Raw genomic sequence first — 24,996 nt, 5'->3', positions numbered from 1 at the left:
GCGTACTAACCCCCGCACCTCCCCGCCTTCTTATGATGCAATGTGCTTTGTCGCGGTCTCAGTACTTAGGCACGCGATGCGCTGTACAACCTCTACGGTTATTTAAGTGAGGGGTTATAATTGTGACATATTAAAGAGCCGTCGTATTTGGCAAAAATCAATGAAACATCTTGATCAACTACACCAAAAATTGTATCAATATCTGGACGTCTGAGGCGAAGAAGCAATCAACATGAGTGACACCAAGACAGGATCGAGACTAGCTGGAAAGGTTGTCATCATCACAGGTAGAACAGCATCCCCTTCCAACCGTATACTGGGCTTTCTGACATTCTCAAGGCGGAGGACATGGCTTCGGTGAGGGTATCGCCAACAAGTTCGCCCAAGAAGGAGCAAAAGTTCTTATTACCGACATCAATGAGAGCGACGGACAAAGAGTAGCGCAAAGCGCTCCTGATTCGATATCGTTCTTCAAAGCAGACGTCACAAATGCTGAGGACTGGGAGAAGTTGATGGATGCCGCGCAATCGCGCTACGGCCGAATTGACTGTCTTGTGAATAACGCCGGCACGACTTACAGGAACAAGGTCAGAATTGCCGCACATCTATAAACTAAAAGGGTATGACTCGTAGGGAATGACACGCTGACTTTCTACTGCCACAGCCTACGGTTGAGGTAACGGAGAGCGAGTTTGACAGGGTATTCAACGTCAACGTGAAGGGCATCTTCCTCGGCACCGCGGCGTTCATGCCGAGAGTCATCAAGCAAGGGGAGGGAGGCGTTATGCTCAACATCTCCTCGATTGGAGCTTTGCGTCCCCGGCCAGGACTTGTGTGGTACAATGCCTCTAAAGGAGCCGTCTGCAACGTAAGTAGAGAGTGACTGATATAGATAAACGACACTTGGCTAACCAGATTGCAGGCAACCAAGGGACTGGCGGCCGAGTACGGTGCCCATAAGATCCGCGTGAATTCCATCTGTCCTCTTTTGACTGGAACTGGCCTGTAAGTTGGACTCCTCCGAGCCATCCGATTGTTGCTTATCCACATACGTAGCTTCGAATCCTTCATTGGCATGAAGGACACACCGGAAAATCGCCAGAAGTTCATTGGAAACGTCCCCTTGCAAAGATTGGGTGAGATTGAAGACGTAGTAGACGCCTCTGTATTCTTGGTTTCGGACGAGAGCAAGTTCATCACTGGTGTCAACTTGGAGGTCGATGGGGGCAGAGCTATTTGAATGAATATGAATTTGGACTGTGTTGGCCACTGAATTTTACCAAATGCAGAAAGGTGGATCGAAATATTACAACATCCGAGATGAAGAAGTCATCATGAACCTGTCAGCTTTCTCAGCTAACTCAAACGATTCTAATACGGCACAGTACATTTGAGTTGTACGGCAGGGCATAATTCTGAACCTTCTCGGCATATTCTGGAGTCGTTAGATCCGGCTCTTTGTATCCCCATCCCCTGTGCATTCTAAGCGGACCATTCGCCCGATCCCAGCTTGGATTCTGCTTGCGCAAGACGGCAAAGCCTATGCGTCTGAATTCTGGTCCTTCTAGCATGCGCTTGAGCACCAAACAGCCCCTATCTGATTCTGATTCTGAAAGTGTTTCCACAATTGGCGCGCAGAACACTTTGTCTCCAATTTGCAGACCGTCATCATCCAAGCTGCAGTCAGCTAGACATATGTGAACATCTGTGCCGTCTTCGACATAATCCAGTGTCCAAGCTATATCGCCAGCCGTGCTAAAGCTGTCATCCCCTTGAGGCTTGGTGCCGACCCTCGCCGAAATGAGCATTACACCGAGGTCAACGAAGCCCCCTTTCACCTCACCAAACGGATCATCCGTTATCGGCTGACAAAGAGCTTCGTATACGGTGCATACCGGCCGCGGTGAAGCGCCGTCTCCGTACATGATAGGATTTGTAGAAAGCGATACTCGTGGCCACCAGAAGCGGCACTGGGCGTCGTTAACGATATCAAGCGAGGCCCAGGACCAGGAGGGAGCACGGGCTGTTAATGGTCTTTGACTTATACCAAGCTGCATTGGATACGTGCCAGCTTTTGCAGTGTTGAACCACAACAGGCAATGAGGAAGAGATTTTTGCCATAAGCCCACCAGGTAAGCATCGCGCGTCAGTTGGTGATAGAGCTGTGCAAGCCCGGAGAGAGCAGGTAATTTATCCTCATCCTTTGCCAGGTGCCTCATCGTGTACTGCCGAAGTATCCCTGCCCACCACTCCTCGGCCTTTACAGCATTCTTAGGCGGCAATGCACGTCGAGCTAGCTCCTCGCGCCAGTGAGCCGCCCCCGTATTGTGCTGACATTCGCAGATGTAGGTTTGGTCGCACTTCCAAGAGATATCAAAATGCCCGAATTCTAGAACTCGACAAGGTAGCAGATACTCCTGGAATGTCCAGCCTCTAGTCTCCAGATCTGTGGGTGGTGTGAAGTGTGACGTTCTTTCTCTGATGCGCATGATCGACTCTTTGCCATTGGCGTCACTGATCTTGATTTGATGACTCCCGTAACGCTTGGATGAGAAAATGCCACTGGCCATACTTGTTGAGACGCTTGCGTAGATGGTGAAGTAGGAGTTCCGATAGATGCGGGCCATGGCTGAGTTTTCAGCTGCAAAATCCGCACCCGTTATTCGCCTTTGCTCGTCCGACATTTCGGGAAAGTCTTGCAAGATACACAACGTATCGATCCACAGATACTCCACGCTTAGACGTCGACAGATGACAATGGCATCTTGGAATGTCTTTGGAATGTCTCCCCATTCGATTCCTTCCATGTGCACATGTAGGTTTTCAGTCGTACTTGTCAACCGTGAGAATTTTGCGTCGCCCCAACGGTGGCTTAGGCAGACGTATGGCCCCTGAAAATCACTGGCCTTGACAGTCTCGACGAGTCGAACTTGATCACCCCGAATATCAAGGAGCCTGCGTGGATAGAATGAGCCACGAGCCTTCCCGCAATCATGGTGGTCCACGCATTGCCGAAGCCATTGTCGCGCCCTCGCAAAGCTCCTATCAGAGTCTGTTGACGGTCCAAACTGCGTCTCTCTGGGAAAGCCAACCTCCTCATCTCCATTACTTGAGACCCTGAAAACAGATTGTTCTTCGGGGTCTATGAAGAGAGAGACTCGGACATAGACTCCTTTGATGAGCAGATCCATGCTCTCCTCGGTATTGGCTGTTGTAAGGCCAATGCTTCCTACGACAAGTTCGTCAAGAATCTGACCTCGCTCAGTCTCGTTCCGTGCTCCCTGGAATAATGCCGGAAGACGCCCATCAATAACCGCCTCAACCACATTTTTGTACACGTTGCAGAGGCCGCAAAAGTTCATGGCAGCATGCCGGATCTGTGCGTATGTAAGCTCCCTATGCCATCCACGCCGTTTCTCACAAGCACACAAGAGATCCCATCCAGTCACACCTGGTGGTGGCTCATCGTCCGTGACTTTGTGATAGGACATCATCCGCGTAGTGCAGTTTTTGGACTCTGGACGCTCGAAAAGATTCAGATGATGTGGTATTGACCCTGTGGACTGAGAGCACTCGGCACGATCCTGATGACTTGTCCGAGGCAGAAATAAAGGTTACAGTCTGCCTGGTCAAAATCTGCCCAACTGCCTAGCTGAAAAGAGGGGGCTGGAAAGTCAACACAGCGCGTTTACCGCGCCCGACTACCTATGTCGCTATGTCCACAGTCATAGCTACTATCATGGAGGTTGATTGGCCCGAACCAGCATCCTTGCAAGGGAGATCACGAAGACACCAAATCTTAATCCGTAAGTCCCGTTGAAAATGTTCAAGTCACAGTTAATTTGAGACCATGCCATTTCTGCATGGTGCGTACAGATCTAAGTGCAGTAGGTAGTTGGGACAATTTGTGCGATGCAAGCAAGATTTTCATAGCCGTCTGAATTGGGGTTTGCAGGTGTTCAGTTGCAGTGAACTTAGTTGCGGCGTGGATATCGGCTTCAACTATCCGTGGTATTGGAGAAGGTGATATAGCCGATATAACCGACAGCGCTCAACCTTCGGCTATTTACTCGCCCAGAGCCAGCCACAGCATTGCTAGCTTGCCTTTGTCTGGATGACGTACCTGATTGCCGCCGGCCATCGCTCGCATACCAGCAGTCAATTGCTGTGATCTACCTACCGTCTTGATCAGTTTAGAATTGAGTGAATAATCTTTCGATATTGAACTTGATGCATTCATGTGCATTTTCATGATACCATGGCAACTCGGACTTTGACAGCAAAGTTGTGGCGTCTCAATGCAAATGTAGGTACTGCGCCTTTACGCATAATAACCCAGATCGCTGATATCTCCTCAGTTGGTATCGAAACAACAACTTCGCCGGCTCACGCTACATGAATATCAGTCGCAGAACCTTTTGAGGGAGGTAAGGTTTCCTCTTCTGTAGCGATAAGAGAGACTAGGATGGGAAGGGTCGCTGATGCTTTCCGATCAGTTTGGCATCCCAGTACCCCGAGGACACCTCGCTAGAACACCAGCCGAAGCTGCGGTGATTGCCACAGAGCTTGGTAATTATGTTTTCTTCTAGACTGCCGATTTAAGATGTACTGACACACTTAGGCGGAACCTGTTCGCTCAAATCGCAGATATTAAGAGGTGATATCGATGACGGCAAGTTTGACAACGGTTCAGGGGCCGGCATTCAACTGGTCAATGATGCGGAAAGCGCCGAGAAAGCTGCCAATCGCATGCTTGGTCACTACTTGAAGACGGGTCAATCCGTAGGCAACGGTATACTGGTCAACAAGCTTCATGTTACGGAAAGTCCGAATCCCGAGAGAAAGTGGTACTTGGCGATCACATTCGATCGCGAGAACTATTGTCCAACAATCATCGCGTCAAGATTTGGCGGAGTCGCCATCGAAAAGATAGCAGCCCAGCATCCAGACGAGCTGCACACATTTCGATTTGGGTTCACGGAAGGCATCACACCCGAACTCACCGACAAAGTCTCGAAATGTCTCGGTGCTTCGGCGAAAGAGAAGGAAGACCTCCATGACATACTCGGCAGACTTTATAAGATTTTTACAACAAAGGACGCCTATTCGCTTGAGATCAAGACTCTAGCAGGCTCATCAGAAGGAGGTCTGACTTGCATGGACGCCAAGTTCTCATTCGATGATGCTGCGGCCAAGCGGCAAAAAACACTTTTTGCAGAGCGAGACACGGAACACGAGGTTCCAGAAGAAGCTGAGGCTGAGAAATATGGGTTGGTCTATGTTCGCATGGACGGCGACATTGGCAATGTGGTCAATGGAGCAGGTCTCGCGATGGCCACCAATGATGCGATTGCCCTTCACGGTGGCGCCAGTGCCAACTTTCTTGATGCCGGTGGACAAGCGACGAAGGAGACCATGGTCAAGGCATTTGAGATTATCCTGCGGGATCAGAGGGTAAAGGCGATATTTGTCAACATCTATGGCGGTAAGTTCGCCATACAGCTAATGGAAGAAGCCTGGCGTTCAGTTCTCTGGCTAATAAAGCCTTTGCAGGAATTACCAGAGGCGACATGATCGCAGAATCCATTCTTGGCGCAGCCAAAGAGCTGGGCCCGCTCAAGATTCCCATGGTGGTTCGACTTCAAGGCACCAATTCTGAGATGGGATTGAAAATCGTAAGATGTTCCCATACCGGTCAAATGCGATGTTGATATTGAGTATGCTGACTGGAACACACAGCTAGAGGAAGCCAATCTTGGATTGCATACCGAAGCAGATTTTGGGAAAGCAGCGCAAAAGGCAGTAGAGCTGGCTCGAGGATCAAGCTTGGCATCAAAGAATCCGTAGTTGATTTTGGATATTTGAAGCAGTTTACGATGGCTGTCATCAGCCAATAAAGTCTCGACATTTTCGCCAAAAATATGTTGCTCAGGCAGCGGCCCCTTGCATCATGAGACGCCCCAAGCTCACATCAGTTCAGTGTTGGTTCATGGCCCCGGATGTTATTTCTAACGGTCCTGGGAAATTTCCAAAATGGGACTGATGTTACTTGTCATCTCTTTGTTGGTTGCTTCGCCGTATTGGTTTTGGGGTCCAAGAAGACGTGTCAGATTCTGTCGCCTTGCCGCATTTTCTTTAGGCAACCAACGCCAACTAGGAGAGATATTTGAAGGAACCAATTTCCCTGTTGACCTTTCGAAACAACAAGGTATCATACTACAACCCGACCACACTTGTATCATCTCTACGCCAAGATTCAATGGCTGACTTAAGTACAACTCAGCCCGACCTAGACCCTATCGCGGTCGCTGACTTCCACGACACACTCAAGAAGTCAAAGCGCATCGTTGCTCTCATCGGCGCAGGTCTTTCCGTATCCTCGGGCCTTGCCACCTTCCGAGGAGCCAACGGACTGTGGAGGAACCAGGACATAACGCAGGTCGCTTCACCCGCAGGCTTCCGTCATGACCCGGGCCTCGTCTGGCAATTTTACACGTATCGCAGGCACGACGCCCTTCGTGCCAAGCCGAACCCTGCTCACTATGCCCTGGCCGAGCTCGCGCGCAGAGTGCCTGGCTTCGTCGCGTTGACGCAAAATGTCGATAACTTGAGCCCTCGGGCTGGTCATCCGCCCAGGCAGCTGAAGGAGCTCCACGGCAATCTTTTTGCGCTGACTTGCGTTGATGTGGTTGGATGCGGCTACACCGAGCGTGACAACTTTGAGGAGTCTCTGTCGCCAGCACTCGATCCCTCGAAGGACGAGGAGAGAACCATAGGCAGCATCGATCCGGACAACAAGCCTCGCGCCAGTCCAGTACTGTTGGCCGGCATCGCGCGAAAACACGCGCAAATCCTCGGGGAGAAGTATGAGGGCAATTCTCCGACCACGCGGGATCTGACCGCTCTGAAAGCCCCGGATCAACCGGCGCCATCGAACCCCGTTGCTGTTATCCGGCTGTCGTCGGGGTTAGAGAAGAAAGACCTACCGCAATGCCCCAAGTGCAAGAACAACATCCTCCGTCCCGCCGTTGTCTGGTTTGGCGAACCACTGCCCGTTGAGGTTGTTGAAGAGGCCCAGGCGCTCTTCGATGACCCCGAGCCCATCGACTTGTTCCTGACGATTGGAACCACCAGCAAGGTCTGGCCGGCGGCTGGGTATGCCGAGATGGCTCGCAAGAAGGGTGCGAGGGTTGCTGTTATCAACACGCGAGCTGAAGACGCTAGACATATCCGGCCGGATAAGGACTGGGTGTTTGTAGGAGATGCAGCAGTTGTCCTTCCCCAGTTACTGAAACCGGTGGTTGGCGAATCATACGAGCAAGTCGAGAAGAACATGGAGAAATAGCGGAAGAGGCACATTGTCACAGGTTGCGGAGGAATCAGAGCTATGTGAACGTAATCAGTGAATCCGTGCCCACTTGTTCTACTCTAAGACGGTGTGAAAGCGATGAGCATTGCGTCTAGTAGATATGAGTCGGCCGATACAATCTCTATCTCGTCAGCATCACTTACCGCTCGGCCTATGCGTGAGGCAGTTAAACTTTATGTAATAAGCCCTGATTGATACAAGCTGGCATGCATTATGGTTCACATACTTAGATTCTTCCAAACTCCGTGTTAGGTTCCCACGCGGAAGACCAAGCTGCCAGATACCTTCAAGATGACCTGTGTCAACTATTGATGCTCCAATTCCATTCGTCTCCGTCAACATATATCCAAGAAGAACCCCCTTGCGTTATACACCTGCGTGGCTGAAGCATCAAATTAAACTCTCAAAGGTGGAAATCGTCTTTCCCACTTCAGTTATGCTGTCGTTCCATCGCGTGCGTCTTCCAGGTGATGCAGCTTGAAAACTGTTCACTTTCATCAATTCCGATTACCACTCACTTAGTCACGATGAGGCTTTTGCTTGCTCGCTTACGTTTGGAGTTCCATAGACTTGAGCTTAGCTGCACTAACTACTGCAGGACAGAGCAGCTTATGCAACCTATCCAAGGCTATAGTTTCACAAAACTGAGACTTTGACAACATCTGCCAGGCACCGTGCTAGCTCTTTGAAACGTCGAAAGGCATCTTCCGATTGGATCTCGTCGTTTGAGCCAGGGCAAGCCTCTGACTCGTTTGTCCATGATTGATCACATTTTCTACCCGAGACTCACGGCCCTTCCAGCCCTTTCATCTTGAGCCGCATATGTCACACCGAGTTTATTTCCCATGGCGAATGGTCCCAGCACGAAATGGAATTGTTTCAGCGACATTTCACTCAGCGAGGTTATTATAAGTGCCGCGCTTGAGCTTCGTCTCTTTGCGGTGAGCCGAGTGATGCTCGACTAGTTAGTCGAGTGATCATTCTACAATCGCTCAGGCCTTATCGTTGTAAGTTTTGCAGATTTGATCATGTGAAAGTTATAAAGTCTTTTCAACTTACCGTGCCTGCCAACCTGAAAGATTGAAACGGACGATCAAGCGCGTCCTGATGGTTGCGCGGCGTACCACCCAGCCACATTACTAACACCTTCACCGCGGCGTAACGGGGAAGCCGGAAATGTTTCTTAGCAAATGCACAATGACAGGTTGGGCATTTCGAAGGCAAAAGCTTATCATAGCCGCAATGATATTCCCTCATATCTCTTCCCTTGATAACGGACTTGAGGCGGCTGCCGGCTTCTGCCTCCCGTCCCGTCCTCGCATTTCCTAGCTCAGCCGTCAGGCCGCGCGCTTCTGAAAAGGTTTAACTGATGAGCAGTGGCTTGTGACGGTAAGGGAGGGGGAGGGGGAGAAATCTCTTTCTTGTGGGAGCTAAGGCTGCTGCTCCCGCTTCCGTAGTGAGACCCTAAGAATGCCAGACATGCCCCCCCGAGTGAGACGTCAGAATTGAGTTGGCTGGGTGGCTAGATGGCACGGTGGCTCCCGGACGACGAGCCCTTTTCGGACAGATGATGGTGGTGTGCCACACGCGGTTCAACGGGGGACAAGGGTGTCAAACTGTCGATGGATGGTGTCGTGCAGTAGAGGGAAGCCATTCCACGCGTTCCCACCCGCATCCCACGTTGTTGAAGTCGTAACGAGAACTTCACGAGGAGGGGCTGGCCAGGAAGAGTCAGCTAGGTCGGGGTAAGCAGGTAGGAAGGTAACCTTGAAAAAGCCATCTTTGATCAAACGGGCAAAGACGGGCTGATGACAGCATCGACCTAGGGCAAACTAGATATGCACAGTCTGAAGCGAAGATGGAAAAGTTGCGTTTGTGATTGGTGTGGAAACCACCAAAACTCCCCCATGCAGGAACGGGAAAACGGGGAAAGCATGTGTGATCAAAGGCAGCGAAGGAGGAAAAAAGAAAAGAAGGATTCTCGGCTAGCGAGAGGGGATCCATGTCTCTTTCTTCCCTGCGTCCGTGGTCAAAGGGCTGGCCATCTGCCGTCGAGGGGGGGGGGGGGGGTTGCTTCGCCCGACGCCACGTCTGGTTCGTTCGTCGACCCTTGCCTTTATGATGGAATCGACCTGGATCTCCTCGCGAACCCGGTACGTGTAGAAAATGACCGCGATCTGTATCTGTGCTCTTGAGGCACCGGGGTAGAGATCTTGGATTACCGTAACACAACAGGCTTCTTTAGGCAGGCTGACACGAGGATCCTTGAACTTTGCGGGAGCCATGGCCATTTCCGTGAAATGAGGGCATTGTCCTTGGGGTAATTTTCGAATTCAGACAAGTCATCGGAAACGCTCTCATGCCATACATCCCCAACGAGGAATTCACTGAGAGCATCTGCCGTTGCCGCTGAATAGCGAGCAAAAGCGCAGGCGTCGTGTTGTTCCCCATGATTTCTATCATATTCAGAAACTTAGCATCGCCCATTTGCATCATTTCGTTTGTAGGCATCCACTTTTTCATAGAACTAAAGCACGACGCAGCGCAGTCATCACACCTCCAGCCCATTTGTTAGCCTGCTGTCCTTGGCAGTGCCTGTTTCTCACGAAGTGGAAAAAAAAGTCTGGGCAATTCTGCTGTTACCCTCGACCTCTGATCGCGTGGCAGCAAAGGTGGCCACACCAGTATTTCTATCCTTTCCTCTTCTAGGTACTCTGGGCTGTCCAGACCCCTGTCACAACTGCACAGCGTCTGCACTGCGGTCGATAAGGTATGCAGCTTGCCATTCTGGTGCCCACAGTGGGAAAGGAAAAAGCAAACAAAACCACCATTTTGGGGGCTATTGGGTGACCTGATGTGTCCCGCCCCAAAAAGAAACGAGCAGAAAAAGGTCTGTGGTCTGGGTTCTGGGTTCTGGGTTCCAGTCTTCGGGCCGTTGGGAACTGGGGGGGAGGGACAGACCTCGAGAGGTTCAAAAATGAAGCGTCTTGCTCTCATGGATTGGATGCTTGGACCTTTGAATGTTCGTCCCACCTCCGCTTCCCGCATAATCCACTCGTAGTGTGGACGACAAGGTCAAGGTCTCCTTCCCATCGCAACCTTCCGGGACGACAATATGGCGGCATCAGCACCGAAGACGCCGACGATGGGAGACAAGGTGGTAATATTCCCGCTGGAGGAGCCGGGCCAGATCTCTGTGGTTGCGGTGTCTATCGTCTTCATCATCATTCCGACGTTGATGGTGATCCTCCGCCTCATCGCCAGGCGCATGGCGCATAGAGATATGGATTTGAGTGATTGGTCCATTATTGCTGGACTCGTAAGTTATCATCACGCCAGCAATGGAGTTATCATCCGCTGCGATGAGATAGGGACTACAACTCACTTCCGACTGCCAGGTCTTCTCCAATGCCTTGCAAGCAATCTCCATAGTCGCTGTAATGCAATGCGGTGTTGGCCTTCACAATGCCGTCATCATACCCAAGTATGGGGTCGGACCAATCGTCAAGTTTCTCAAGGTTCGTGCCAACTCTCGCGTCGAGGAGCCCCGGTGTAGTTGTTGACGCATCTCTCTCTAGGTCCTCGTCGCGCAACAGATCCTGTGGGCCATCAGCCTCAGCCTCTGCAAGATCTCCATCCTTCTCCTCTACTCCAAGCTCTTCAGCACCAGGTTCATGATCTTGTCGGCGCGGATACTGGCCGCCTTCACCATGATGTGGGTCATGGTCACGGTGCTGATCGCCTTCTTCATCTGCATCCCCCTCTCGGACAACTGGCTCCTCGATCTCAAGAACCGACACTGCGGGAACCAGCCTGCAGCGGATGGCACGATGGGGGTGTTGAACATGATCACCGACATCATTGTCCTCGTCATGCCGATTTCTCATTTGTGGAGTCTTCGGCTGGAGATGTACAAGAAGGTCGCTCTGATCGTCACCTTCTCGCTCGGAGTCTTGTAAGCCATGCTTCCCCGATCTGAGGAGGATGATAAACTGACCATGTTGCCAATATAGTACGTGCATCGTATCGGCTCTGCGCCTCTACTACCTTGCCAACCTCGTGTACCTCGACGTGACCTTCAACATCCCCAACGCCCTCATCTTCAGCGCGTTGGAGCCCGGCGTCGGCATTACCCTCGCGTGTATCCCCTTCCTCCGACCTCTGCTGGGCCGTTCCTCGTACTCAACCAAAGGGACGGCAAACTACTACAGCTCAAATGGCAAGTCCGATGGCCTCTCAAATCGGAGGAGCAAACGCCAAAGTGACGGATTCGTCCTCGTGGACAATTTGTCGCAGCAGCACCTTCGGGAGGCCGAGCAGAGTGATTCGGCACCAACCATGCCCAGCAAGGTCACGTATAGCAGAAGCAGTAGTGTTCCAGATATAGATTAGTATATGAACATGATAGATCATTCAAGCCTCAGTGTTCAGTGATGCCTGACAAAGCGCGCCTCATGCGCTCATTCAATCATTCGCGGTGGCTCCTTGACGTCTTCTGGAAGCTTGCTCCATCGGCTCGTGTAGACCCTGCCATCCTTGATCACCGCCAAGACGTTCTTCTCCGGCTCATCCAGTATTGAGACGTCGTCCAGCGGATTCCCGTTGAGAATCAGCAAGTCCGCTACGAACTTCTCCTTCACCTGCCCCAGCACATCCTCCTGTCGAAGCATTCTGGCGGCGTTGACCGTAGCAGATTGAAGCACCTGCTGGTTGCTGAGAGCCTGTTGCCGGATGCCAAACTCCCTGCTCTGTTCAGCCTGCAGGGGACCGAGCAGATCCGATCCATGACAGATGGTCACGCCCGCTGTGGCGGCAATCTTCAACGACTCGAGACCCCTTTCCAAGACCTCCTGATTCTTGCGCTGGTTCTCGGGGGGCAGGAATCCCTTGTACTTGTCGGAGCCCATGGCGTCGTACGTGACCAGCGTAGGCGTCAGCCACACGGCGTTCTCGGCCATGAACTCTGCCGTCTCCTTGTCGATGAAGTTGCCGTGCTCGATGCCCGTCACGCCGTTCTCGACCGCGTGGCGGATCGCCCGCGGGGTATATGCGTGCGCCGTAACCCAGGTACCGTAGCTCCGCGCGACCTCGCTGATGGCCTTGATCTCGTCCGCCGTGAACTGCGTGTTCTCGATCCTATCTGTCGGCGACGCCACACCGCCGCCGACCATGATCTTGATAAAGTCCGCCCCCGTCCTGAGCTGCTCTCTCGTCGCCCTAATACATTCCGGCACGCCGTCCACGACGTTGGAGAGTCCCGCCGTGCCGCCGCAGCAGAGCCCCGAATGATCGTGGGCGCCTCGGCGATCGCCGTGGCCTCCGGTCTGCGAGAGGGCCTGGTTGGCGATGAACAAACGAGGCCCAGGAAAGACGCCGTCCTGGATAGCCTCCTTGAGCGCGAGAGTTGCACCGCCGGTGTCGCGGACCGTGGTGAAGCCCTTGCTTAGGATGCGACCACACACGAAGGATTGCCGCAGATGAGATACGGTGGCATCCATGTTGAAGCCGCCGTTGAGGCCGGCCTCGCCGGGCACGGAGCTGACATGAACGTGGCAGTCAATGAGGCCCGGAGAGAGGTATTTTCCCTGCAGATCGACCACAATGGCATCATTGCCTGAACTGTCGGCTGAGCTCTGTCCAACGCTCTCAATCAAGCCGTTTGAGATCTTGACGGTCGTGTTCTTAATAACAAGGCCCTTGGCGGTATCCACGACATTTGCGTTGATAAAGAGGTAGGTATTGTGCCGAGGGAGTTTCCATGGCTTGATGAGCTTCTCCGGGATCGCATCCTCAGCGTCTGCTGTCCACCGCGGCGAAGTGCGCCGGGGAAGCTCCATGGCGGGGCCGGCGAGGGCGGGAGCTTTGCGAAGTGTCATACTCTGGCAGTGCTGGATGAAGGGCGCGTTGGAATGCACTGTGAGAGCGAAGAGCAGAGCAAAGACTTCAAGACTCAGTGTTCAATTCAATGACGAGAGTTGAAGAGGAGTCGGACGGTGTTGCCGTGGCCGATAAGCGCATCGGAGCAGTTTGCCGGTGCGGAGTCGGCCATGGATGATGGAGGCATCCTTGATTGTAGCGATCAGTGCGTGAGACTGTACCTTCCCGATACGGACGAAGGATCTGACCGTTTGTTCTATATGATCCAATACCCGACTATCACTTCTTTTTGCAAAGACGGGGGTTTAGGAAAGTTCCCGGACTTGAAATCGTAGAGCGGACGAAGATGCAACTTAACACCCATCGCACACTGTTGGTCCCCAAAAGTACGTACCTCCTCAATTGATGCAATGCCTCCCGTCACTTTGAGCTGCACCACACACGCAATTCGGTGCATTCTCTTCCACGACACCGGACAAACGATGGAAAACTTGTAGAACAAAAAGAAAAGGTTAATGATATGCGAAAAAGCGAAAAAAAGAACTCCTCGACGGGGAATTGAACCCCGGTCCCCTGCGAATCGTCGGATTTCCCCGGTGACAAGCAGATATCCTCACCACTAGACTATCGGGGATGTGCTGATATCCGGTACAGCCAGTAGTCTCTATAAGTAGGTCTTTGGCCTGGGGACCCCACAAGACGCCCATCGTAAGCCCTATCCAGGGCCCGATGTCTGTCGCGAATGCAAAGTGCCTCTCTCATTGTCTGTAAAAAATCGAGAATTAGCTTCCTGGTAGATTTGAGTCCCGCTTGCATGGTAACGCGGCGGTATCATGTCCGCAATTCTCACATCACGGTCTCCCAAGGCAAGATATCAGATGGGAAGCTGCAGTGATCGTAGCGAGGGGAAACTCACTTCGAGTCATTTCTCGAGATATCTACAGAGTCAGTCATGGGCGTTCATCTGTCGGACGTCTGACTTCCGCAACCATCAGTGTTGTTGGTCTCACGGAGACGCGTGGCTGAGACAGCAAGGCGACGGGAGCGTCCCCAGGAAGGCCTCAAACGTTGGCTTGACTTCTGTCATGAAGGCACAGGGTCTTGTAGCACACATGTCCGTAGGCGAAGCATTGATGTATGTGAGAATGAACGAGATGCTGACTACCGCGATGCTGTGACCGAGGTTGAGGCTGGCCGTCTTGAATGAGGGGTTCTCCCACCACCTCACCTACCTTCCACTGCCTTACGTACGGAGTGTATGCACTTCTGCCACATGGGAACACCTCTGATGGGTGCATTCCAGTGAAAGAATTAATCATGAATGGCCGGAATACGAAGGGGAAAAGGTCTTCGCAGAAATGTCTCAGCCTTCCGTGCTTAGTCTTCTGGAGGCTCATAGGCGTGTGGAGGTGGCTTCCAGAGTCCGAGACTTGAGGCTTCCATACTTCCACGAGCCTGGTATCTCGCAGCTGGATGAATCTAGAATGATTCCACATCTGCAAAATGCGAAATCTGAGTACCGCAGCCATCGGAGAGACATCAAGAGGTACATAGTAACTTTTCCCTAACTATTGCTGTAATTTCACAGCTTCCTAGTATAGCAAAGAGAATTGGAGCTCTGGCGGCCCCGAATACCCCATATAGCATGGCCAACAAAAGTGTCTAAAGATCAACCCTCTCCGGCCACCTACTTTCCCCCACGCTCACGTTCGGCCGAGTCCCCTACTTTTTGAGGGCCTCACGAACGGCCCTGACATAGCCAGCATCTCTATTTCCCGTTCAGGAAATTCATCGTGCATGATCGATCTTTGCAGTGCATTCTGCCTCGCGATAAATCTCAGCTCAGCCCTATGTGTGTCAGCAAAGGCAAACCTGTGGCACGACAGAACACGCTGGGTGCCTGGCCCTGTAATCTGTCAGACTGAGCTGTTTTCGCCCCCACGCCCGGGTCCATGGACAATGAGTAAGACGCTTAAACCAGCCTCTTGAGTCCTCAAGGGATGCTTGTCTCTTCGGGAACGAATCAAAATGCGCAACTGGCCATGTCGCGCCTCTGCGACGTACAATTTCCTATTCGGGAAACTGGTCTCTTTTCTCTTGGCCCTAGAAAGTAAGTAGTGCCCCCAGCCTGCGGCTCAACGTAGATTTGCCCAAAACGGCAATCGACACTCAAGATTATATCTTCGTGAGCTTAGCAATTCAACTTTTGCCACAGGACAGGGTGCATCGTCGAATAGATTTTTGTAGAAGAAACATCTCAAGCTGAACTAACATTCAAGAATGAGAATTATCCACTTTTGCGGCGCGGTCTTGTTGCAGAATTGCTTGCTTGGATCTCTGATTCGTTATTGATGGATATTTTCATCCCTTCTCAACACGCAGAAAGAAGTCAAATCTTTTGACAGTGTACCAAGTCAGAGGCTAGCCTTGGCGACCGACCTCGTTCAGACGGCCCGACTGAGAGCTTGACATCCAAAGTCAACCTATCCCGTCTTCTGCCAGTCAGTTCTGCTGCCCTTTAGCCAATGACAACAAGCAATTTCCCATTATCTGGGACTTTGTTGACCCATTACGTGGATCAGGTTGTACGACTCGCCTTGATGACTGCCTTTACTAGCGGCAGCCGCCCATATGAGAAGGATTCGTCGAACCGAGGCTACGGATACATCGTGTCTCGGTGTAGCAAGCTGCAAGCCCGCTGCCCTGTAGGGCTGATGACCCCTGTTGCTCTTGATTATTTCCCAAAACCGAAGTCTCATGTCGTTGGCACTCTTTCCAAGTCATGCTTGTCATCTCGGTCAGACTATGATTTGGTGACTAGTCATATCGTAGACCTCAACCTCAGGGAGCGACGAGAGCTGGTGACTGTCTACAATTCGGTATAAATACGATGACAGTAGCCCTTGAAGTTAGATTTCGACAGTATCAAGCAGCATACCTTCGCCTCAATACCAAGACCTTCAGATAAATCATTCTTGATTCTATAAATCTCTTTCCAGATCCAACCACCACAAACACTCGACAACCAACATGCCTGGTCCCATCGTTCCAGTTTCGGTCATCACTGCACTCTCGGATCCCTCCAAGATGTGCCAGTGTCCTGCAACCTCGCCGCCATCGACTGCTACGACATGCCTGAAATGTCAACTTCCCAAAGCTGCTGCCTCTAGGGCTTAAGCGGCGGCTTGGATGTGATACTTGCTGGAATCAATCAAGAAAGAGCTATGTGTAAGTAGTGAGCTTGATCTTTTGAAGTCAAAGTCCTATACACTTTTGTTGACCTTGGGTAACCTGGCTAGATCCGACCTACATCAGAGGAGTGCCAACTTTCACGGGATGAGAACACAGCAGCGAAGCAAAATTCCGTTATCAATCTTAGAACAACCCACCATCATATACACGGCCTTCCTTCTTCAAAGCATTGAATAGGGATACACTCTTTTCACTACCTTAGATAGAACAATACACGAAAGTTCAGATACATGGAAAATAGACGATTTTCAGCCAGCCTGCATAAAGTTCAGGTCGTGTCTTGTGAACCGCTTCCAGCTGAGGCACGCAGCTCATGCACTAAAGACCAACAAGTTGTGGCCGACCATACCGTCGGACCCTTGCCCCTCAGATGTCTCCATCGTGAACCAAGTGGGTTGGTGGGACGGCAGCACCCGCCCCGCGGCCCTACCCATCTCCAGCCCACAGCACAAGCAATCCCGAGAAATGAACCTGCAATCTCTCGCCCCGTCAGCAAGCATACAAGCGATCCAGCATCAACAGCCTTGTTGGCTAAGTGGTATAGCGTCTCACTAGTAATAGTGACATGAGAAGATCGGCGGTTCGATTCCGCCACGAGGCATTTCTTTTGCTACTTAAGTCTAGTAGACGACCTTTTGCTGTGATTAGATGGTGGGTGGGTATTAGGGGACAAGATCCGCTTGGAGATGATTGATAAGTCAAGCAGGCAAAGAATTCAATGAAGGTGGGTCATCCATGAAGACTATTCATGTTGTTTCTAAGGCCTAAGTGAAGCTACTACTGTGAGGGGGCTTATTCACGAGTGCCATTTGTGAAGGTCATGTTGAAATGATATTGAGATTAGGTGATCAGGTATTGAAAGATCCAGAGTCTAAACAGGGAGGTATAGAAGTGAAGAAAGACAGATGATATCGAAGCGCATTAGAATAACAAATCAATCTGATATCATAAAGCCCCGCCATGTTACATGAGAAAACTTCAGTTGCCCACCCCATCCTCCATATCTCGTACATGGACATTACAAAAGAAAGTAAAGAGTTGCGCCATTCCTCGGCGTTGAGTCAGTTACACGTGAGAGAGACAGAAAGAAAAGAAAGCTCCAAGACAAGACGTATTAGGAGGATCACGACTTGTTCTTGCCATCCCAGAGGATGATACCGACAGACTCCTCCCAGCCGCGACCGGCCGCGATCTCCATGACGGTGCGGCCAGCATCGTCCTTGGCATCGAGGTCGACACCGCCAGCCTCGACGAGAAGCTTGAGGACCTTGGCGTCGCCGTTCTCGACGGCCTGGAAGATGGCGTTCCATCCACGGTAGATCTTGTTGACGTCGGCGCCGTGGCGGAGCAGCAGCTCAAGGATGTCTGTGTCGTCGCCGCGGCACCGGCGCACCGCCTTGACGATGGGCAAGTGCTCACCGGGCGCGTTGATGTCGGCGCCACCCTCCTCGATGAGGAACTTGGTGATCTCCTTGTTGTCCTCGCGAATGGCAGAGGTCAACGGGGAGAAGACGCCACCGTTCTTGTCCTCGACGGACACGCCGGCCTTGAGGAGGAGCTTGACGCTCTCGAGCTGGTTGGCAACGACGGCGCGCTCCATGAGACCCTTGAAGGAGCGGATGTCGGGGACGGCGGGGAGGAGCTTCGCGAGAACCTCGGGGTAGTTGACGGACATGACGATGGGCCAGTCGCTGCCGCGGACGTTGGGGTCAGCACCGTGGGCGATCAGCTCGTCGAGCATCTCCATGCGACCCTCCTTGATGGCGGTTGTCAGAGGGGTGTTGCCATCATCGCCCTTGTCGTTGGGGCTGACGCCCTGGTCGAGAAGCCAGTTGAGGGCCTCCATGTTGTTGACCCGGACGGCCATCTCGATGATGCCCTTGGGGTTGTGGAGGTCGTTGCCGGCGGCGACCAGGCGAGGGAGAAAGTGTGTGCGGAAGTGCGTCACACACTTGAACGCGGGGTACTCGGCGGAGTTGAGGTTGGGATCGGCACCGCTGGTGAGGAGGAGCTCAAAGATGTCTGCGCGGTTGTCGCGGATGGATGTGCACAACGGTGTGTAGATGCCATCCTTCTTGATGTTGGGTGAGACGCCGGCAGACAGCAGGACGCGGACGGACTCGATGTTGTTGATACTGACAGCGAGCTCCATGTTACCGGGTGCTCGCTTGTTGTCAGCACCACGGGCCAGAAGGACCTTCAGACAAGGTGCCTGGTAGGTCGCGGGCCAAAGCATGTGCTTGGGACCGGGCAGGTTAGGGTTGGCGCCGTGGTCCAAGAGAGCAGTGAGAAGGTCCACTCGTGCGGCCATGATGGTCTCAAACAAAGCAGTCTTTCCTTCTCTGTTCTTGACGTTGGGGTCGGATCCGTAGTCGAGCATGAGGTCGACCAGCTTCTTTGGTGTCGACTTGTTCATGGAGGCGATCAGGACGGTGTTGCCGTTGGCCATGATGTGGTTGGGGTCACCTCCATATGTGAGGAGGATGTGGACAAAGTCGATCTTGACATCGATAACGGCGATGGCAAGCGGTGACTCCTGTGAAGGTCCAGCGGACATGTTGGGATCCGCACCGTACTTCAGAAGCATCTTGGTGATGTCGAGAGAGTTCATCTCTACCGCTGCAAAGAGGGGAGTGATGCCATCCTTGTCGGCAGAGTTGGGATCGGCACCGAAGAGAAGAAGCAGGCGGACTGCCTCGTGATCTTGGCACAGGACGGAGTCCACGAGAACGTGCTGATCCGGGCCGGTGTCGGGTGAGACACCGCGGTCCAAGAGCTGCTCGACGAGCTTGTGGTTCTTGCCCTGTACAGCAGCGATGAGGGAGGTCTTGAGCGACGGGTTGCCATCGGCGTTGTGACGAGGTGTCCAGCGAGGCATCGTCATGGGGTCGGCCTTGAGGCGAACAACCTTGGTCGGGATACTGTCGGCGATGTTCTGAAGCTCGCCGATCAGCGTCTCTGTGCCGGATGTTGAGGGTGAGATAGTGTTGTCTGAGTCGCGCAGGTTCCTCCTGTCTGAGATGCGGCTGGGTGCGTCATAATCGCGATCCGACATGCCACGGTCTGACATACCGCGGTCTGACATTCCACGATCCGAAATGGTCATGTCGTCCCGTGCTGATCTCCTGTCCATGTTGATTCTTGTGCTGACAGGGTGGAGGTCGTAGTGACCGTGCTCTGAGATTGTGATGTCGTCGCGACCGATTCTGCGGTCGGGGATTCTGGTCGAGTGTCCATTCTCTGAGGAGCTGTGGTGACTCCTGTTGGAGATGGATGTGCGGCGACGTGGGTCTGGTGATAGCCTCACCTCCTGAAGAACGAAGTCTGCGGACATCTTTTCTACCAAGGAAGGGGGAGGGATGTGGGGTGCTTGAGAGGGGAGAGCGGGAAGGGGAGGGAGAGGAGGAGATCTCTCGTCTGAGCGATCCGGTAGTGCTGTCGGCTGGACTTCGAAGGACTTGGACTTAGATATCCGCACCGTCGAGTTGTGATTGCTGATGCGGTCCAATGCAGCAGCGAGTCCAGCATAGCCGTTGCCGACAGCATCGTCCGTCTTTGAGTTTCCAAGAGACCACTGGAAGACGAGAGCACTCATCCTCAGCGCATCCCTTGCCTTGCGTATCGACTCCCTCATCCTCAAGATCTCCTTATCGGCAAACATCATGCGCCAGCCGCGCTGGATCCTGCCCATGGCACCCTTCTTCTCGTACTCGAGGAACTCGAACATCATGTGGTCGAGGACCTGGAAGTCGGAGTTGGTCGAGCGGAACTTCATGTCGAGCTCCTTGATCATGTCGGCGGGGAACTCCTGATGGGTGCGAGCAGCCTCGGAAAGGCCGGCCTCGATGGACCATAGTATCCGGCAGATGTCGAGGAAGTCATTGGCGAGCTCCCTGAAGCCGTGCGGTTGGTGCTTGACGTTGGTGAGGAACTCGAGCATGCGCACCGAGATGTTGTTTCCGAGGAGCGTGGCCCTCGTGCAGAGGTCCAGGACGGACTCCTTGGCCTTTGGCTTGCCATACATGGCAGCGGTCATAGTACCTCGTCTTGGTGCCTGGTAGGGCTGTAAAGACATGAGGGGTTGTTATCTCAGACGGCGATGTTGGGACGCAGTGGCTCTGGGGTTGTTATCGAGGGTAGCCTTGTATGTTGATCCGCACACGACACTATATGGTCAGATCAATGCTACTAATAAAGGCGGAATGAAGATGAAGAAACAGATCTCTCTCCCCGCTGATGGAGCAACGTGGGAGCTCAGCTGTTTATCTGTAAGTTTCGCCGCGGTGGGCAAAGCTGAACCTCACTCAAGGTGATTGCTTGTCCCAGCCAAGGTTCCTCCTCCTCCTCCGAAGAGCTCTCGGACAGGTCGAGGCCTAGTCTGTGGCCATCGATAGAGACAAGAATCAAGCGGCAAGCCACCAACCACGCCAAATGGGGCTCATTGGGAGAAGCAGGCATTGTCCCGGCTCGGAGCCATGAATCGTGATTGTACCCAAGAGAGACAAACACGGCGTCTACATTGGAGGATCAGGAAGCCGTAGTGCCAGGTACAAGGGATGTTCCAAGCACCAATTCAACGCTAGAGCAGTTAACCCCAGAGACGACCTGCGCTAGGCCGTCCGCTTTGACACAAAGGGCCGGAAATCAGACAGGAAAGCCAGTGCGGCCAGGCCATTCAAGACAAGAGACTGACATATGCCACCACTAGCTGGCATTGGGTCCCAGCGTTAGACCCCCCTGGCCCGAACTCTTCAGGAGAAAAGGAAAGGGCTTTTTTTTTCTGCTCATGAGTCTTGGGACCGGACGAAAAGACGGGACGATGACTAGAGGAGAAAAGAAGCAAAAAGCAAGTATGACAGCATCAGTGTTGTTGTCGGGCCGGGGACTCGGGAGGGAAGATAGTGAGGCTTACACATACCCTCGCTCCCACTTCAACTCACTTCAACTCTCATATTGCCCTCTGCAATACAGTGCCCGCTTCCAATCCATGTTCATCTTAGCGCTGGTGGCGTGGGGAGCTGAGAACGGTCTCGCCACGTGAGGAGGACTCCTGGCTGACATTCCGATGCCTCGCACACAGTGTTTCTGTGTCTCTGTGTTTCCCACCCCTCCGGGCCCTTCGTCTTGGCCTTGGGCTTGGCCCCCTCCTCCTCCTCCCCTCTCCTCCCCCCCACCCGGCAAACAGATCTAGCAGAGTTTTTTTTCTTCTTCTTCTCCTTCTCGAATCTGTCGCCTCGAGCGGGAAGCCTTGGAAGGGTTGCTTTGTGAGTTGTGACCGATCCATTTTACATAGCTTTCTGGGGAAAGCAAGCGACGACCCAGGCTCCACGAGCGGTTCGGTCGTTGCCGATCAAGCCTCCATCTTGCCATTGTCCTTTGTTTGTGCTGCACTGCTGATGGGATTGGAGAAGGGGGCGCAGATAGGCCCATTGGATTCGGCAGTGTAGGGGACATGCCTGAGCCATGAGGGGGACGTCATGTCCATTGCAAATCTTTGGAGAAATCGGCAGTAAATCTTGCATTCGGCAAGTGCGCATTTCAGATACGGATATCTTGACCATCTGTGCTTGTCGCTCCCAATGTGACGTCTTGCCGGGGGGCGTGGCACTGGTGGGTGTTGCTTGACTCAAGTACGCTGTCAAAAGCTGCGAAGCGGTGCGGAGCCGTGTATGTGTGTACGGAGTAGACGTCTCGAAGACGTCGATAGGAGGTCTGTTCGTCCTCGGTACAAGACAAGTTCTACGCGTCTGCTATCAGAATCAGATCAGTTTGCGACGGCCTAGACCAGCTTCAGTCCAGTGTCGTTTGGATTGATCAGCGAATTGCGGGACCGCATGTTCGTGATGGCCTGAGCAAGGGGATCTAGAGGAACCAGAGAGGAGCCAGACGGGCCAGAGAGGGCAGAGAAGGGCCATCAAATCACCGTGTCACCCATGTGTAGCGCGCTCACGAACCAATGCGATGATACACCGTTGTCCATCAAACCCTGCGTGCTTTGTCTTTAGCTGGATTAGCTGAAGCTGCGTCCCTGGGTTCGTTGCCAGGGTTTGTGGTCAGGGGTAATAATTAGTATGTATAATAGCAAGCGAACAGGCAGGCAAGCAACAAGCAAGAGCAGAAGGGCCAACAATCGCAAAAGAGCCCAGGAAGGAAAAAACTAGCAGCGAACCATCGCGCGTCTGCGACCCTGGGCCGCGGGGAATAAGCTGATGTGCCCCGTTCCAATGGGCACGGGACGGGCTTGCGAACTGCGAGGGGAAAGTTAACCGTGCGTCTTGATCGCCGCGATGAGAATCTGTGGTCCACACTGGCTGGGCGGGAGTCCCTGTCTCTCCCAAGACACTACGTCGGAGGAGGTGGTGTTGTTGGACCTTGGATCTTGATGGTTGTCGTCGTGATGGTGTGTGGTAGTAGTTTACTATGTGTTTACTATCAAGAAGGGCGCAGACGCCGCGGGCGGGAGGGGAAGAGGATGGGGGGATGATGCCGGCCGCCTAACTTCCAAGACATGAGCCCCAAGACATCGTTGTTCCTTGCACAGACGCTCGTGTCGTCAAGACTTTTCAATCTGCTGTGCCACTGTTCGCCAGAGAATGGGTAAGCTGTAAGACTATTCTCCACCACACACCTTGGCCAGGCCAGGTCCGCGTCGTGTCCTCATTTCGGACTTGTTGGCTAGGGCAGATGCTAAGCCCAAGGTTCATCTAGAAAAAACACGGTACGGACGCCGTACGGCTACTTACGTCTTGCAGACTAATAATGAGCTGAGAAATTCGGGTTCGTAAAGGAGGAGCTGATGAGTGCATGAGTGGTGGTGGATGCATGGACCGGAGCTCTCTCAAATCGTGTGCCGGGACCCTACAAGCAACCAAACAGCTAGCTACGTCTAAATTGCATTTGCAATTGCATTTCCACAAGATTGGAGAGCTAGAGAGGGCTGGAGGGGCAGGGGACTTTGGGGGACTCGGCCCAGCTTTCGAGGAATGAGGTCAAGAGGAGGAGGGGTGAATGGCACCCGAAGTTTGCGCCTATGATGCAAAGTCACCCCCAAAGATGTCAAGAAGAGGCAAGGTCAAAGGCAAAGCGAAGCGGGCGCAAAAGCCACAGAAAAGCCTCGTTTGCGTCCTAGGAGGATTCCCCGAACGCCTCCTTGAGTCTCTATCGGCGACTTGGTTGCTGGTCGGAGGGTACCACACCAACGGATTTTCGACGCCAACGCCAAAAGAAGCCAAAATCACGTCGAAATCTCCTCAAGGCTCGCCCCCCGTGGTCCCCGCCCGTCCGGTCTACTCTGAGCCTCTAAGCCTATCGCTCCGACTGGCTGACTAGGCCAACTGTCACTTTGCCAGGTCAAATAGCGGCGGTATTAGACTTCGGCCGGGCCGGGTCTACGCGTCCACAAACCAACATCTACCTCGGTTTGCTGATGGCTGCTTCCATCCATGCGGCGCAAGCAATACGTATCCGTGGACTCACAGACTCGAGGAATCTAGAGAATGAGGGTGTGGTGTCGCTCGCAAGCGTCTGGGCTTAACCCAACGCAGCTTTGCCTCTGTTTGCTGACGCTACTCCCTACTTTTACTCCTTACTGTCTGTACAGTGTAAAGTAAGGTGGAATATCCGTAGTTAACTTGCCAACTTGCAGGGCTTTTTCTCTCTGGCGTTTGTCCTAATCACCACTGCCGACATGTTCCCACCCCAAACCATGCCGGCACGGTTACCCGCAAGCGCACCAACGCACACCAACGCATGCAATTATGTTTGCGCTCGGGGGGTTTTCTGGCAGACTACACAGACGGCTGAACATTTGCAATTTCGCTGCCGTTACTAATCCTGGGCTGGGTTGTCCTCTTCTATCGAATTGCCACGTGGAATGGTCCCTGCCCCTTTTTCTTGCCTCTGCCATCTGAAAGATTTCCTTGGCCTTGTGCCACAGGCCGCCTCTCCATGGCGTAGCACTACCAAGTACGGCTTTACGCCTCTTCATGGCTTATCCCCGTACTCCAGTAGGTTATTGCTCGGGAGATGCGCATTGAAGAATCAAGATCGTCTTGGAGGATGGTCAACTGCTAAATTCACTGCGGAGTGTCATCTCCCGGCAACGCTCCACGCTCTTTCTCATCTCTCTCCACGAAAAGGAAGAATAATGAAATCTTTGTTGTTCAGGCTCCTCCATGTTCTACACTCGTTCTTGTGCCGAGCCTAAGAACAGCAGTGCTGGATTTCCTAGGATCCACTGATCAGCTCGTGTGATATAAGGACTGAGACAGGCGCCTTCGGGAGACGCCTCGCGGTCTCAGTCCCACGGCAGCAACCTTTTCGCATTGACTCTTTCCCAAGGGTCTATCATCTGAATTGACATGGACTGTACAGGGAGAGTCACAGAGTACAGATATTTGCGGCTTGCTTTCGTTCGCCGCCTCGTCCCATCCTTGCATACCCTTCGGTCCCCTGCCCAGCCCAGTCATGGCGACGTGTATTCAGCCAGCGTTGCCTTT

At 52.9% G+C, this 24,996-nt stretch overlaps 7 protein-coding genes across 7 annotated transcripts; 4 read left to right on the top strand and 3 right to left on the bottom strand.

The window, feature by feature from the left end:
- Window positions 1-96: 96 nt before the first annotated feature.
- Window positions 97-1,240, top strand: HER10_EVM0012820 (uncharacterized protein; the record flags this gene model as incomplete). The annotated part of the gene is made up of 5 exons (XM_035482202.1): window positions 97-287; window positions 340-587; window positions 665-868; window positions 923-1,005; window positions 1,057-1,240. The coding sequence occupies exons 1-5, from the start codon at window positions 233-235 to the stop codon at window positions 1,238-1,240; spliced, it is 774 nt and encodes a 257-aa protein (XP_035339042.1). The 5' UTR covers window positions 97-232.
- Window positions 1,241-1,361: 121 nt separating this feature from the next.
- On the bottom strand, window positions 1,362-2,627 carry HER10_EVM0002095 (uncharacterized protein; the record flags this gene model as incomplete). Its single annotated transcript, XM_035471821.1, has 1 exon — window positions 1,362-2,627. One exon carries the CDS (start codon window positions 2,625-2,627, stop codon window positions 1,362-1,364), a length of 1,266 nt encoding a protein of 421 aa, XP_035338052.1.
- Window positions 2,628-4,176: 1,549 nt separating this feature from the next.
- Window positions 4,177-5,847, top strand: HER10_EVM0007039 (uncharacterized protein; the record flags this gene model as incomplete). The annotated part of the gene is made up of 6 exons (XM_035476606.1): window positions 4,177-4,306; window positions 4,359-4,427; window positions 4,497-4,569; window positions 4,622-5,485; window positions 5,554-5,675; window positions 5,740-5,847. Exons 1-6 carry the CDS (start codon window positions 4,259-4,261, stop codon window positions 5,845-5,847), a joined length of 1,284 nt encoding a protein of 427 aa, XP_035338520.1. The 5' UTR covers window positions 4,177-4,258.
- Window positions 5,848-6,259: 412 nt separating this feature from the next.
- Window positions 6,260-7,395, top strand: HER10_EVM0006332 (NAD-dependent deacetylase sirtuin-5; the record flags this gene model as incomplete). Its single annotated transcript, XM_035475920.1, has 1 exon — window positions 6,260-7,395. The coding sequence occupies one exon, from the start codon at window positions 6,260-6,262 to the stop codon at window positions 7,343-7,345; it is 1,086 nt and encodes a 361-aa protein (XP_035338436.1). The 3' UTR covers window positions 7,346-7,395.
- Window positions 7,396-10,325: 2,930 nt separating this feature from the next.
- On the top strand, window positions 10,326-13,406 carry HER10_EVM0012832 (uncharacterized protein). The gene is made up of 4 exons (XM_035482214.1): window positions 10,326-10,688; window positions 10,768-10,887; window positions 10,948-11,324; window positions 11,383-13,406. Exons 1-4 carry the CDS (start codon window positions 10,485-10,487, stop codon window positions 11,759-11,761), a joined length of 1,080 nt encoding a protein of 359 aa, XP_035339046.1. The 5' UTR covers window positions 10,326-10,484; the 3' UTR covers window positions 11,762-13,406.
- HER10_EVM0002807 (amidohydrolase) lies at window positions 11,830-13,245 on the bottom strand (the record flags this gene model as incomplete). The annotated part of the gene is made up of 1 exon (XM_035472502.1): window positions 11,830-13,245. One exon carries the CDS (start codon window positions 13,243-13,245, stop codon window positions 11,830-11,832), a length of 1,416 nt encoding a protein of 471 aa, XP_035338123.1.
- A 3,456-nt stretch (window positions 13,407-16,862) lies between the features above and the next one.
- On the bottom strand, window positions 16,863-20,914 carry HER10_EVM0002491 (uncharacterized protein). The gene has a single exon (XM_035472199.1). It carries the CDS (start codon window positions 20,571-20,573, stop codon window positions 17,622-17,624), a length of 2,952 nt encoding a protein of 983 aa, XP_035338092.1. The 5' UTR covers window positions 20,574-20,914; the 3' UTR covers window positions 16,863-17,621.
- Between the last annotated feature and the right edge of the window lie 4,082 nt (window positions 20,915-24,996).

This window comes from Colletotrichum scovillei (assembly GCF_011075155.1).
Source record: "Colletotrichum scovillei strain TJNH1 chromosome Unknown Contig00001, whole genome shotgun sequence".
NCBI lineage: Eukaryota > Fungi > Ascomycota > Sordariomycetes > Glomerellales > Glomerellaceae > Colletotrichum > Colletotrichum scovillei.
Note: the sequence above shows the minus strand (reverse complement) of the source record. Positions and strands in the feature narration are given on the sequence as shown.